The sequence below is a fragment of the Podarcis vaucheri genome, assembly GCF_965113315.1.
Source record: "Podarcis vaucheri genome assembly, chromosome: 12".
Lineage (NCBI taxonomy): Eukaryota > Metazoa > Chordata > Lepidosauria > Squamata > Lacertidae > Podarcis > Podarcis vaucheri.
Genome location: NC_138750.1, coordinates 20,160,733 through 20,175,719, shown reverse-complemented (window position 1 = coordinate 20,175,719; position 14,987 = coordinate 20,160,733). Strand labels below are relative to the sequence as shown.

The window sequence follows — 14,987 nt, the reverse complement described above, 5'->3', positions numbered from 1 at the left end:
ATTTAGCTACTTACAGAAAACAAAGTAGACCCAAAATAGGTTTCTAATCTAGCCAGGCTATCAGTGTGGCTATGTTTTGTGGGGTGTTTTCATGTGCTACATTAGTTGTGCTTAATGCTACTAATGTGGTGTAGGTCTGTTTTGTCATATTTACTGGAGCTGTAGCTAAGGAAGGGCTGTGGCTCAGTTGTGGAGGCAAAGACGTTCCATGCAGGCAGCACTTTATTCCATCTTCTTCATGTCTCCTTACCTGTTCATTTCCACATTTTTGTGTGACGCAAAAGCCACTTCTGGAAATCTAGTGGAATCTACCGGAAGTTTCCGCTCATTTCCATGTTAGCATCTCCATAAGACATCCGTTTGCAACATTGCCAGCTCAGGAAATTGCAGGAGTTTTGTGTTGACAAAATTTGAAGCGTTATATCGGAATGCAGTTGTTTCCCACCATTTAACATTTAGCTCAACCTGTAATAAGTTGATTTAAAAACAAAACCCACAGTTCTGTAAGACAAGAAGGTACTTGAAATGGGAGTAAGAAGTGTTAGCCACCAGTAAAACCAGCACAATAATGTTAGTTACTTTGAACGCAGGGCTAGTAGGGCTTTGCCAGTACTGTACATATTACTTCAGGGTTGCAGGCTTGGTTGTCGTTACAGCTTAGCTACATTTCTTAAACTTGCATTATTAGTAGTATTTTTCCCCAGCTTCCCCCAGTGCTTACTTGGGGGGGGAGCGTGGGGGGAGTAGAAAAGACCAATCTCTTAGATCCAGTGCAAGAGATTCATTCAGCTTGTGAGTAAATTCTACATACATTACAAAAAAAGCACAACAATTCCTACATTATATGGAAATCAATTGTAATTGCTCCTCTTCAGCTGAATGTTTGAGTGGTTAACATAGTTTTTAAATAACAGTAGATATGATGTTAGCACTTTCCCACTTGAAGTACACAACCCCCTGAATAACAAAATTAAAACATGCCACCACCCTAGTCCCTCTCTTTGTCCTCAATCTGTTCCACAGCTGTGGGACCCCTGCTTCTTGGCAAAATCTCAAAAAAATAATAATAATACCCACCTTTAGCATTTACCTGAAGTACTGCAAGACCTCCCGTTTTGGGCTGGGCCTTAGTTATGTATGCAAATGGAGATAGTTGGGACTTAATTCTTGTCAGGATCCTGTGAGTTTTGCCTTGTCTCGTTTGGTTTTCCCATTTCTCATCCCCAAGCAAACAGAAACAAGACTTGATCCCTGGCTGCTTATCTGTCCTGGATGTGCCTTGCTCAAATATTGATCGACAAAACCTTTGGCTAGTCAAACTCAGTTTTGTCCGTATAGATCTCTTTTAGGTAGATATTACTAAAAGGGATGCGGGTGGCACTGTGGTCTAAACCACAGAGCCTAGGGCTTGCCGATCAGAAGGTTGGCAGTTCGAATCCCCGCGACAGGGTGAGCTCCCGTTGCTCTGTCCCAGCTCCTGCCAACCTAGCAGTTCGAAAGCTCATCAGAGTGCAAGTAGATAAATAGGTCCCGCTCCGGCGGGAAGGTAAACGGTGTTTCCGTGCGCTGCTCTGGTTCGCCAGAAGCGGCTTAGTCAGGCTGGCCACATGACCCGAAAGCTGTCTGCAGACAAACGCCAGCTCCCTCGGCCAGCAAAGCGAGATGAGCGCCGCAACCCCAGAGTCGTCTGCGACTGGACTTAATGGTCAGGGGTCCCTTTACCTTTACCTTACTAAAAAGCAGCTAGGCAGATCTTGGAAGTGAAGGAAATAGGACTAGAGGAAATAGAGAGCTACAATCCTGTGTTTGTGTGGTGCTGGGCAGATGGCAAAGTATAAGACGTCGGCAGATTCCACTTATGTGAAGGAGCACAAAACTTGGCTCCACCAGAATCTTGGCCTTCAAGCCTAAATGTCTGTTTCCTTTCCTTCTCTTGACAGAGGTGAAAGACTACGAGCCGCCATTTGGTTCTAAAGTACGGGAGCATCCTTGTGTGGAAAGCATGAAGGATAACGTATTGAGGGACAGGGGACGGCCAGAGATTCCTAACTCATGGCTCAACCATCAGGTAAGAGAGTGGGTCCTTCTTGCCTGGCATATTGGCTTGTATTTGGTGGCTCCAATCCAACTGACGCGTGACAGGATTACCGGCAACAGCTCTGTATCTCCTGATATCCCCTGAGCTTTACTGTCAACTACATTAGAACGCAGGCAACCTGTGACAACCAGGGGTATCCAGTCAGTTTAGTGACTGGGTATGTCAAAATCACACACTGTGAATTGATCTTTGGTATTTGCTTATTGTCCCTTAAGACTCTTGGTACTTTTTGCAAAGCTTCAAAACCCACAGGACTTTTCTGTGTGTGCTGTAGTAGCTCTTCCATATCCAGTTGCATTTTTGTATAGGCACCCTTTATTCATAAAATGAAATTCCAAAATGGATTTTACAGAGCGTTCCTCCTCCTCCTCCTCCTTGCTGCACTACTGATTTCAAGTTAATGCTTTTAATATTTAGCTTAGCTTTAATGTCCTTAATATGAAAATTACCAAGAAAATTAATATTTTCAATATTGGCTGTGCTGTTGACGTTGGTCAACATCAACCATTCAATTATGCAGTTAATGCAGAAGGTTGTGAAGCTTTTTCTTCTTTTTTTTAAAAGAAATCACATGAAAAGAGATAGTAGATTTCATTCTAACCCGGTTCTAATGTTGCTTATCACATCACCAAGGCGAGAACCATTCTCTTTCTTGGTTTTTGCTACATCTTCCCTTCCGTTGAAATAAAAGGTCAGATAGCGTTGCCGTTCCTATTAATGAAATAATATGTCTGAGCCAGAGGCAAGCAACTATACAAGTGCTCATGTCATTAAGGCCAGCAGTACATCCAGTCTTAACGAGGCTGGGATTAACCCTTTGATTAGAGGATAGGGCCCCAACAGTTGGATTCTCATTCCGCAATAATTGTCTCACATATGGTGTAAGTTTAGTGCGCTGTAATTTCTTAAGCATCACTAAGCCTTCTTTCAGCGCAGTAGCACCAATACCATGTGAGGACATTCTGCATAAATGTGCAGAGCTGGTTGCCTTACGTTAGCTGAGAGCTGAGAGCTTTGACGTTCAGGTGTTTTAAAATGTGTTCACTGTTTTCGCTGCGCATTTCAGGGCATCCAGAAGGTTTGCGAGACGCTTGTCGAGTGCTGGGACCACGACCCTGAGGCGCGTCTCACTGCGCAGTGCGTAGCTGAGCGGTTCAATGATTTCGAGTACCAGGACACGCTCTCCGGAAGAAGCAGTTCGGAAGAAAAGATCTCCGAAGAGAGCTCTGTGAACAGTGCCAAGTAACAGCCTGCTGCAAGACAAAACTTCCACGAAACCAAAGAGAGAGAGAAAGAGAGAGGGGCTGCCCTTGTGTTCCATGTGCACAAGAGTGGAACAGGAAGAGGCGATTAGTCTCGGATGCACTTCCTGTGTCACTGAGGTTCCTGCCTCTGCCTCCATCCCGCAGCTCCAGAGAGGGCAAAGCGGCGTCCTTCGCCGTGTCATAGGAGAAACGACGCCGTTGCTTCCTGAGAACACGAGACTGTACAAAATGCCAAGAATGTTTGCACTTTATCGATGCCTGTAGATAACTATCAAAGAGCAACTTTATGTATGTAGATAGAGAGAGAGGTATGTATATAAACACACACACACACACACACACACAGCAAATCTCTGCAAAGAGTCTTCCAGGAAACATAGGTATAGATAGGAAAATCCTACCAGGAATCGTATGCAGGACGCCTGCTGTTATGCTGGCAGAAAAAAGTGCCTTATTCATCCCACCGGAGCCTTAAAAACAAAAGCTGCATGACTTTTATATTTCTGCAGTTGGGGGGGCGGCGGGGGGGAAGGATTTGGACCATATTAGTGCCTCTTTTAACATGTAACTATGCAATGGTTGTTCAGCTGGTTCTTGTATGTTTATAGTGTGTTGATTCAGTGGATCTTACTGGTCTGATTCTTCTCCTCCTCCCCCCTCCCCCCTTCTCCTTGAATTTGGAAAGTTGTCCCCACCCACTCAACTTTCATGCCTGCGCAAAAGATCATTAATTCCTCTGCCCGTCCCTTTCTTTGAACTTTGCCGTTCCCGTTAGCAGCCTGCTTTGGGGAGAGGGCAGGTTCCCCGACCCCTCCCCAGCCTCGCTCTCTGAAATCAGGCAGGGCCCAATTATAATCGAAACAGATGTTTTGCATTTGCCATGCCTTCTGACACAAAGTAGACTTCTCCCCTCCCTCCTTTTCTGGGATCGGTAACATCATGTCTCGTTTCTTGAGCCCTTAAGTTCACATTTGATTTCATGCCCGGCGTAAAAGGAGGAACAGGACGTGGACTCCTTTCCCCGAGTGTCTGGGTGTCTGCGATGCCGTGGAAAAAGATTTGCCCCGCTCTGGAGACATGCAGCGCTTTCGGTCCCCCTTAACTCGCCATTGTGAGCAACCCCTGCCTGCAGTCATCCAGAACTCTGGCAAATAAGAGCACATTCCTAAACTGATCCCCACAGGCATGACTTACATTCTTTTAGTCTTCCAAAATATTTAGCTTTTGGAGCTGGCCTCACCAGGAATTTTTAAATGACGGAATTTTGACCGTCAGTATTTTCATACGAAATCAGATCATCGGAGCTGCTCAAATTGTGCGGCTCGTCGTGGTTTTGCCGTCGGCTTCAGGCACCTTCTGTGCCTCGGTGTTGTTTTCTAACAGAAATTTGCCCCAGAAACAAAAGGTATATTTCAAGTGCAATGTTTTTATCATACAGGTCACAGATACATTTCTTTTTCCTCTCTAGGAACTTTGTGTATCCAATAATAGGGAAATTGGGGGGTGGGGGAGAGAGAAGTATATTCACATAGGAATTATAAATTTATGGGGGAAAATATTTATTTTTAAAAGCTTTTTGCATCTGCTTTTATATTAATTTTTAAAGAAATATTTAAGCATTAAGTGGGGCAGGAGCTCAATAATTAAAACGGAGTCGAGGTTTAATAGCAACAGGCTATGTACTGAACTGTGGAGCTACTGGAAAGACGGGTTTATACTGGGATCATGTTCCTAAGCAGATCTGGAGTCAAGTGACCTCTAGTGGGGTTTCCCACTGAAAAAGTGCTACGCTAGGAAAGGAAAAGGAGGAGCTTTGCCCCACAAACCGGGAAGTTAGGTTTCCATCTGCATTACAGATCTAAACCACTAGTCTCAGAACTGGCATAACTTTCAGGCCTTCCTCCATAACCACAACTCTGGCTTGGAGTAAGTTCCCAGAGTTCCTGAACTGAAAATTGTGGAAGCTTACTTTGAGATGGTTTCAGAAGAAGGTTAGACAAATACGTGAGATAAAAGGCTAAGAACAGCCTACTAGTCCTCCTGGCTGTAGGCTAGTTCCCAGAATCAGAGGCAAGTTTGTCCCAGAACGTCACTTGCTGAGACAAGGCTCAAACTGATTCAGTACTGGTTTAAATTGGCAGCGTAGACTTGCCCCTGGGTCTCCGCTGTGTGCATTGTGCCTGATATTTATCACGCAGCGGCAAACACTTAAGAGAGCACCCAGTAGCTCCTGGCAACTCTTTTAACTTTCTTTTGTACTATTTACATGTAAAGGGATTTTTTTTCTCCCGTTCTTCCACGGAACGCTTTCACTGTATGAAAATAGGAATGTGAACATATATAACCTTGTTTATTCGAGCGTCTCAAGCACTTACCGTATTTTTGTATAAATAAAATGTTTTAGATTAAATGAAGTTATGGTTTTGTTTTAAATGGCCCTTATCCGTTAAAAAAAACAACCTCTTGTAAGTTTCTTTTCAGAGGGGGAGCGGTCATCAGGTGGACTCGGTCATCAGATTTCTCTCCAGCAGTCCAAATGAAGAGATTAGTATCCTTTTTCTGTGTTCTGTTCATTTCATACCCATGCTCTGCACATAACAGCCTCTGTGATTAAGAGGATTGGCTGGTTAAACATCAAAACATATAAAAAAATTGTCCAGTAGCACCTTAGAGACCAACTAAGTTTGTTCTCGGTATAAACTTTTGTGTGCATGCACACTTCTTACGATTCACTGAAACAGAAGTCACCAGACCCTTATATATAGTGGGAGGGTGGGGTTTTTCTCAGGAGGGTAGTAGTATATGTTTGATTGACTCAATGGTTATGGTAAACCTGTTGACGACTGATAATGACTGCAAATAGTTATTAGGTAATGACCGCAATTAGTATGATGAACAGGTTTACCATACCCAGTGATCACTGCAGATGGTGACAGCAGTCACGAAATTAACAGACGCCTGCTTCTTGGGAGAAAAGCAATGACAAACCTAGACAGCATCTTAAAAAGCAGAGACATCACCTTGCCAACAAAGGTCCGTATAGTTAAAGCCATGGTTTTCCCAGTAGTGATGTATGGAAGTGCGAGCTGGACCATAAAGAAGGCTGATCGCCAAAGAATTGATGCTTTTGAATTCTGGTGCTGGAGGAGACTCTTGAGAGTCCCATGGACTTCAAGAAGATCAAACCTATCCATTCTGAAGGAAATCAGCCCTGAGTGCTCACTGGAAGGACAGATCGTGAAGCTGAGGCTCCAATACTTTGGCCACCTCATGAGAAGAGAAGACTCCCTGGAAACGACCCTGATGTTGGGAAAGATGGAGGGCACAAGGAGAAGGGCATGACAGAGGATGAGATGGTTGGACAGTGTTCTCGAAGCTACAAACATGAGTCTGACCAAACTGCGGGAGGCAGTGGAAGACAGGAGTGCCTGGCGTGCCCTGTTCCATGGGGTCACGAAGAGTCGGACATGACTAAACAACAACAACAAGGTGCTACTGGACAATTTTTTTAATATGTTTCGACTGCATCAGACCAACACAGCTACCTACCTGGGTTAAACATCGACAAGGAACGCTGAAGTTCTACATAACTTGCACAGCTATTTTTAATAATCAAAAAAGTGCACTATGTGGTCTTGGGGCAGTAATTGTGTGTCAGGTTCTGATCCCGCCATCTGCAAAATGGGAATTCTAGGTATACATTATGCATGGGGTCATTATCGGGATGAATAATTTACGCATACATGCCCCTCAGTCCTTTCATTTGGGAACCGTGGTGTCAGAGTCTGCTTCGGAGTCTGGTTTCAAACAATTCGCTGGGTCCCCTGTACAGGGAAGGTCGTGTAAGGTCAATAACTTTTGATGACTACCCTGATGACTATGCTCGCTCCCGGCGTGTTCTCATTTTAGGTATGGTACTTTTTCGGTGCGGGGTGTTTGTGTGCAGAAAAGATTTCAAGGGCAAATTCAGCCAGGAGATGGTTTGTATGAAAGCTGAATGAAAGAAGTTAATAACACTACACACAGAGAGAATTGCATTATATACTGTTTTGTTCTTCTGGATTATATAGATAACACAATTAGGTAAATCTAACCAATGGGGCTGCCTGATTGGTGAAAGTGTGTATTACAGCACCCCATTTTAGGAATATCAGAGAGAAAGAGAAAATACTAAGGCTTAAACTTGTTTCAACTCTTTTAGATATATTCTTGATTGAAAGATGGAAAAAACACATAATTACAAGTGCACAAAGCACATGAGTACTATTTCTTTTCTTTTTGTGTCTTAAACTGTGTTTCGACTCTGACGGCTTGTCAAAACTACGAGCTAAGAAGTGTTTGAGGAAACATGTTTTTGTGGAAAGCCCATCAGTCACGATTTCGTAGTGCTGTTTCAAAACTGCAACTCCCAGGGTTTTGGGGAGGGAGTCGACTGTGAAAATGCTTTCAGACTCCTCCTCGGTTGTGGTGAAGTTGTGCTCCCGAGTTCTGTTGTGCCCAAGTTATTTAGAACTTGGATCATAGTACAGTACAGATGTTGAAAGACTTGTGTGTGATGTAAAGGAGGGGTAGACCACACTGCTGTGCTTGCAGGAGCTTCCAAGGAGATGTTAAATCAGTTCCACACTTGGGAAGTGAAAGAAAAGCAGTTTTGTTACTCTGCTAGCATCTCAAAAAAATAAATAAAATCACATCTGTTTTGCTGTTCTCCATAAACCACATTTGCCTCATTACATTCGTGTTGTCGCAGTGCTTGTGTAGTCCTGCTTTAAGTGTTTTGGTGCTGCTTGCCATGGCAGCAGAGGTCTTCTCTAGGGCTGCAATAGGGGCATTGGTGAACCCATCCCAAGCCCAAAAGAAATGCTGAAACTTGGAGTGGTGGGAAAATAAAGTTGAGGAAGCCACTGAAAAGACCTCTGCTTCCATTGAATGGCATGAAAGAAAGCAATGAATGGGTACAAGTGGGAGCAGTGAAATGTTGGGTCCATTCATTCATCGGTGTGTTGGTTTCAGCATCAGGGGGAAACTGATACGGCTTTATTTGGTTCAATTTTTCATGGATTCCAAAGGAATCCCTGTTCCACACAGAGGGCATTTAAAATAGTCTCTCTCTGCTTGTTTCGTTAAGATCTCGTTGGATGGCTGTAGCTCAGTGGTAAGAGCATCTGTTTGCATGCAGGTTAAATCCCAGGCATGTCCAGGAAGGCCTGAAATCCTTCTGAGTTAAATGGACCAGTGGCCTGGGATAGGATAAAGGGATTTCCTGTGTCCCTATTTGTGTTCTGTTGCTTATGTTTGAATGATTTCATTCTTGCTTGGTTTATGCCTTGTGGCAGAAACAACGAATGAGAGTGTTGGTAACTGTCATAACACCGGTCCTGAGAGATTTGTATTGGCTCCCAGCACGTTTCCGAGCACAATTCAAAGTGTTGGTGTTGACCTTTAAAGCCTTAAACGGCCTCGGTCCTGTATACCTGAAGGAGCGTCTCCACCCCCATCGTTCAGCCTGGACACTGAGGTCCAGCTCCAAGGGCCTTCTGGCGGTTCCCTCACTGTGAGAAGTGAGGTTACAGGAAACCAGACAGAAGGCCTACTTGGTAGTGGCGCCCACCCTGTGGAACACCCTCCCTTTAGATGTGAAAGAAATAAGAAGCTATCTTCTCTTTGAAAGACATCTGAAGGCAGCCCTGTTTAGGGAAGTTTTTAATATTTAATGCTGTACTGTTTTTAACACTTGATTGGAAGCTGCCCAGAGTGGCTGGGGAAACTCAGCCAGATGGGCGGGATATAAATAATAAATTATTATTATTATTGGTATGAAGGCATGAACTTGGCGGTAAACATGCATCTTAAAAAAATAAAAAAGTAAGAGTTGGTGAAAGGCTCTACTGCAACCTGTCATTGCTCGGTCCCTGCTCCTGCCAACCTAGCAGTTCGAAAGCACGTCAAAGTGCAAGTAGATAAATAGGTACCACTCCGGTGGGAAGGTAAACGGTGTTTCCGTGCGCTGCTCTGGTTTGCCAGAAGCGGCTTAGTCATGCTGGCCACATGACCTGGAAGCTGTACGCCGGCTCCCTCGGCCAATAAAGCGAGTTGAGCGCCGCAAGCCCAGAGTCGGTCACAACTGGACCTAATGGTCAGGGGTCCCTTTACCTTTACTAAAAGCTGAATGGTCATAAGGATCTTAATATATAGAAAGAGGGAGGTGGAGGAATCTTAATTTTATTTTATTTTTTTAAAAAGCCCGGCCACATTAAACCCATTCACACATTTTAACATCACTGCTGGTTTTCCATACGGGGGCAAGAAGGGAGATTTCATTCCAGCCCCCAAATAACCCCCAGAGGGGGACATCTGTGGCGAACTGTGAAGGTTGCCGATGGCCAAAGCATCTCTTGGGAGAGCCCCTTTAAACTAGTAAGATATGCAAGACATACGGTACCTATCGTAGGCTATACCAAATATATATTCAGATCATGTTCGGATTTGCTTATTCTTTTTGCTGCTCAGTCATCAGACAGTAATCCTCCATATAAGAAGTGTGTGGATATATATAGGCTAACATGAAAAATGCACAATGATTTTCAAAGGCGCATATCGGGTGTTAGACTCATTACAATGGATTACTGTCAGACTCTTTTGACATCACAAGGTAAACAAGTGTTGTCACAACGAATGAAGGCATGTTAAGATGAGGCTTGGGGAATAAACCTACAAGCTCTTTTGGCCTTGAAAGGAAGGTAGAGCAATATCTCCAACACATTTTCCAATCAGCTCGGTTGCATGCCGTTGTCATCCTATAGATGTATTCCATACTTTTTTTTTTTTGCCGGTAGCCTTTAATTAGCATGTCAATCACAACTGCAGTTTAAGAATCTTTTTTTCTCTGATAGCATAAAGCAAGGCTCAGTAGCATAAAGTTGTGGGAAATGGCAAACTACTTTTAATGTGATGGAAAACTTTCCTCCTAACTCATTATTACCATTAAGAAGCTACCTCCTAACAGGTCAAACTGTTTGCCCTTCTAGTTCTACTCAAGACTGGCAGTGGCTCTCCAGATATCTTGAGCAGAGATCTTTCACATTGCCTGATCCTTTTGACTGGAAATGTACTGCACCTGAGATTTCTGTGTGCAAAACTTATTGGAAGTTCGACAGCAAGAATCATTCAGTTTGTAACTTTAGGGTCAACTCTGTTATCCATCAGGCAGCTAGCCATGAGGAGGAGGAAGGGAGGTGTTGCTTAGCAACCAGTGAAGGTGGCATGATCTTTCGTGATGAAAAGCCTACTTCTGTTCAATTTCCCGGGGCAATAATACCTTTATTGTCAATGTACAACCTGTGTACAATGAAATTGCAAGGGGCAAGGCTGGTGTATTTGACAAATAAGGCACTGCCCTGCTAACCTCAGTTTGCCCTCAGCTAGTCCCAGTCTGCCCCTTTTCTGCTTAAAACCCCGCTCCTCAGTCTTGGTGTAGTCATTGCAAAACTCAGCATTGCAAAACGTCATTGCAAAACTTGGTGCAGTCATTGCAAAACTCATTGTAAAAACTCAGCAGGGAGAATGGGGGCAAAACTAGCATTCGTTAGCTCTGGCACCACCTAGTGTTTACCTCCCTGCTTTCCACTCCAGCACTTTTATGTTGGGCGGCTTTTGAAGACTTGCTGTTTGCTGGTAGCTGTTCGTGGTTTCTTTTATTGCTTTTTTATGATTTAGGGGTTAGTTTGACTGCTTTCTGATGACTAGTTTCCTATTGGTGTATTGGTTCCTTTTGGAAGCTGGCTCTGATGAGACAGAGTTATGTGTTTTAATAAAATAATAAATAAATAGAGCGGGTTCTGTTTCTTTTCTAAACATGATTCTCAGCAAACTAATTATTGTGTTAATTATGGGAATGGATTTTATAATCACAGCAGCTCCTGCAGCAATCATAGAGTGGCCTGCAGAGCCGCAAACTTCACTAGTAATTATTTTGCGGGAGCGCATTAAAGGCAATGCTGAACAAATCTGCATACATTAGTAATTCCATCTCCCGCCCCATGTTTCTCGTATGACTTCTGTTTCAATGACTATGTTAATTGACAGCCGGAAGTAATGGAGAAGAAATTGCATGCACTCTTTAAGCTGCATGTACTTCCATTTAAATTGACAGTGTTTATTTATCTTTTTTGTTATTTTTGAATTGGCAGCAGAATTAAGCATTCTAAGCTATGTTCATTTCCCATAGGTGCACGCGAACCACAGCAAGACTTTGGTCTAGATAGGCACCAAATGCAACTCTTAGTTACCGAAGGAGCGCTTGACACCTCTGGCTTAGAATGTCAGGTGAGCAGAGTGAGGTTATTCCACTTACGGAAACATCGCCTCTAGAAAACCAGCTTATGCCGATTCGTAGGGCCAGCCCACCCATTAGGCAAGGCAAGGTGACTGCCTCCAGGAGGCAGGAGCCACAGATACAGTATTCCTCCTCTACATTGGCCTCTTTGTGACTGTGCTGCTGGTCTTCTCCCACCCTTGTTCCTGATTGTAGATAGTCACTTACCCCTTCTTGCCTGGCAGTGCCATTTTGTGGTTGGCCTCAGGTGCCAAAATGTCTTGGGTTACCCCTGCTGATCTGTCCCCTACACCAGTGTGGTGTAGTGGTTAAGAGCAGTAGACTCGTAATCTGGGGAACCGGGTTCGCGTCTGCGCTCCTCCACATGCAACTGCTGGGTGACCTTGGGCTAGTCACACTTCTCTGAAGTCTCTCAGCCCCACTCACCTCTCAGAGTGTTTGTTGTGGGGCAGGAAGGGAAAGGAGAATGTTAGCTGCTTTGAGACTCCTTAGGGTAGTGATAAGGTGGGATATCAAATCCAAACTCTTCTTCTTCCCTTCTACAAGTGCTTTGTTGAATGGAGGCCAGAGGCTATTAACTTTCCATTTGCTGAGTTTTTCCATCTCTTAACTCCTCCTCTCTATCGCTCATTTACAGCGAGAACAAAACGCAGAGGAAACAACTTATAAAATGACTCTCCCGTTGTCCTGTCACCCACTGTTAATTTGGTCTTGCATGAACTTAGCAAATCGATATTGCCCCTGTGACCCTGTGCACTCACCAAAGGCTTAAAGAAATGCCAAAGCATTTGCAAGAAGCAGGAGGAAGAAATGAAGTCGCGTTCACGGGTGAGAAAAACTTTTTGAGAACTGGGGGAAGGGGGCAGATATTGGCACAGCATAGGAAGAAGAGCTTCAGGGAACTGGGTATAGTCTTCCTCTCTCAGCCTGAGTAGTTGTTGCTGAGAAAATCAGGAAAATTGGGTGCCATAGCCCCTTACATAGCTCCTGTATTTACTGCAAAATGGCTCAGTGAGATTAAGCAACGAGAGCTTTGATTGAGACTGGGCAGAGGGGTGGAGAGCATTGATTGTAAAAGCCTTCTAATAGACTTCTGAATTATCGTTGCATGATCATCTCTTTACCTGCACTCAGCTACATTAATCAGCCAAATCTCTCTTGTGTTAAGTGATAAAAGCAAACTAATTGAGGACGCAACTATGTTTCGGAGGTGTTGGCTATTACAGAAATGGGATTAAAAATCAGCTACAGTGGTACCTTGGTTTAAGAACTTAATTCGTTCTGGAGGTCCGTTCTTAACCTGAAATTGTTCTTAACCTGAAGCACCACTTTAGCTAATGGGGCCTCCTGCTGCCGCCGCACTGCCGGAGCATGATTTCTGTTCTCATCCTGAAGCAAAGTTCTTAACCCAAGGTACTACGCCCTGGTTAGCGGAGTCTGTAACCTGAAGCGTCTGTAACCAGAGGTACCACTGTACTAACATTTCCTTATTATAATGAGCACTGCCACTGTTTATTAAATTCGGAATCCCCTTAACTTTTTCTTCCACACAAGATGCTACGCTGAGACTTTAGAGGTGTGAACATAGGAGCCAACTACTAGGGGCTGAGGGGTCCTTTGCCTCCCCAGTAAAATATTTGGGCATTCCCATTCAAATGGTGTGTGTGCACTGCGCCATGTGGTTGATTATGCAGGGTGGGGCTTACCTGCCCTGCCCCCCACATTTTATTTAAGTTGCCAGCCCTCGGTGTGGATATGCAATGTTAAGAGAGATGATTCATCCACTATGCTCTGCAGCATTGCTGGGGAACCTCCCAGATGTGGCCTCCCAGATGTTGTTGGACTTGCCCTCCCATCTTCCCTAGCCTGTGGCCACGGTGGCTGAATTTGATGGGAGTTGGAGTCTAGCAAGGCCACAGATTTTAAGTGACTTCCTCCACGGAAATCAGTTGTCGAGACTGGTTTTAATTTTCTTGCTGCTGAGCAAAATTGCTGTATTTTTCCGTTTCATCTTAATAGTATTCCTGCTTAATTATTTCCAAGTAACAAAATTAGTGCAGCGGGTAATTTAACATTTGAAGCAAAAGGATCTAATTTTGCACGTCTTGGTTTAATTTATTTTTTAAAAAAAAAATATTTCCCCCACGTTACACAATGCATTTGCCAACCAGAACAGCTTCAAGTTCATCCAACCTGCAATTAGCGTGTTTAATCATGACATAGTGAATTTGTGTGCAATTACATTATTTGTACAATTACAATGTTTCAGCGTGTAGTAATAACATTTTTGCATAGGATAGTGGCCAACCTGCAGGTGTAAATAAATAGAGTGGATACTTTCCAGGCACTTGAAAACCTGCCTGGATTTGCTGACAAAATTAAGGAATAAGATTATTTCAGATCCACAGCGATAAGTAAGAAGGGAAAAGAATTTGGCCAGCTGGAGCAGTTGCAACGACACATTGTGTGCTAATTCAGAAATAAAAATTGAATGTAGCATAAGCTTATTATCCAAGCTGCCAATGAGAGACCAAAGCAGTTTGGTTTCTGTCATTCTAATGTTTAACTCCTGCTCATGACAGAATCCTCTACGGGTGGCGCTGTGGTCTAAACCACTGAGCCTCTTGGGCTTGCTGCTCAGAAGGTTGGCGGTTCGAATCCCCGCGACGGGGTGTACTCCCAATCCTCGGTCCCAGCTCCTGCCAACCTAGCAGTTCAAAAGCACGCCAGTGCAAGTAGATAAATAGGTACCACTGCAGTGGGATGGTAAATGGTGTTTCTGTGTGCTCTGGTTTCCGTCACGGTGTTCCGTTTTGCCAGAAGTGGTTTAGTCATGCTAGCCACATGACCCGGAAAGCTGTCTGTGGACAAACGCCGGCTCCCTCGGCCTGAAAGCGAGATGAGCATAGCAACCCCATTGTCACCTTTGACCGGACGTAACCGTCCAGTGGTCCTTTACCTTTTAAGCTACACATCATTTCCTTGCTCATGTTGGTGGGTTAAAGTCTGGCAACAGAAAGGGCAGCAAAAGCAGGCATACCAATTCCTTGGAAGCACGCAAGATCTGAACTGTGGGTATAGAGCATCCATGCTTGTCCGTAAGGACTGTTCCAGACATTTAAATGGAGGTACAATCAAGGGGTGAAGAATGCACTCTCTCCCCTGCAGTGAATGACGGAAAGCCAGCTGACAAAGGGACTGAGCAGAATTTGTTGATATATTTCCATCCCACCTTTCCTGCGAGGAGCTTAAGGTGGAAAACATGGTCTTCCATCCCCCGTTTTATCAT

The 14,987-nt window shown here is 44.2% G+C and overlaps 1 protein-coding gene across 1 annotated transcript in view; it reads left to right on the top strand.

The window, feature by feature from the left end:
* The window catches only part of TGFBR2 (transforming growth factor beta receptor 2), a 66,483-nt gene extending 60,706 nt beyond the window's left edge, over positions 1–5,777 (top strand). Inside the window, exons 6-7 of the mRNA XM_082193429.1 lie at positions 1,941–2,068; positions 3,165–5,777. Of these exons, the coding sequence (XP_082049555.1) occupies positions 1,941–2,068; positions 3,165–3,344 (308 nt within the window). The 3' untranslated portion in view covers positions 3,345–5,777. The remainder of the gene's footprint in view (positions 1–1,940; positions 2,069–3,164) is intronic.
* The last annotated feature ends 9,210 nt before the right edge of the window (positions 5,778–14,987 follow it).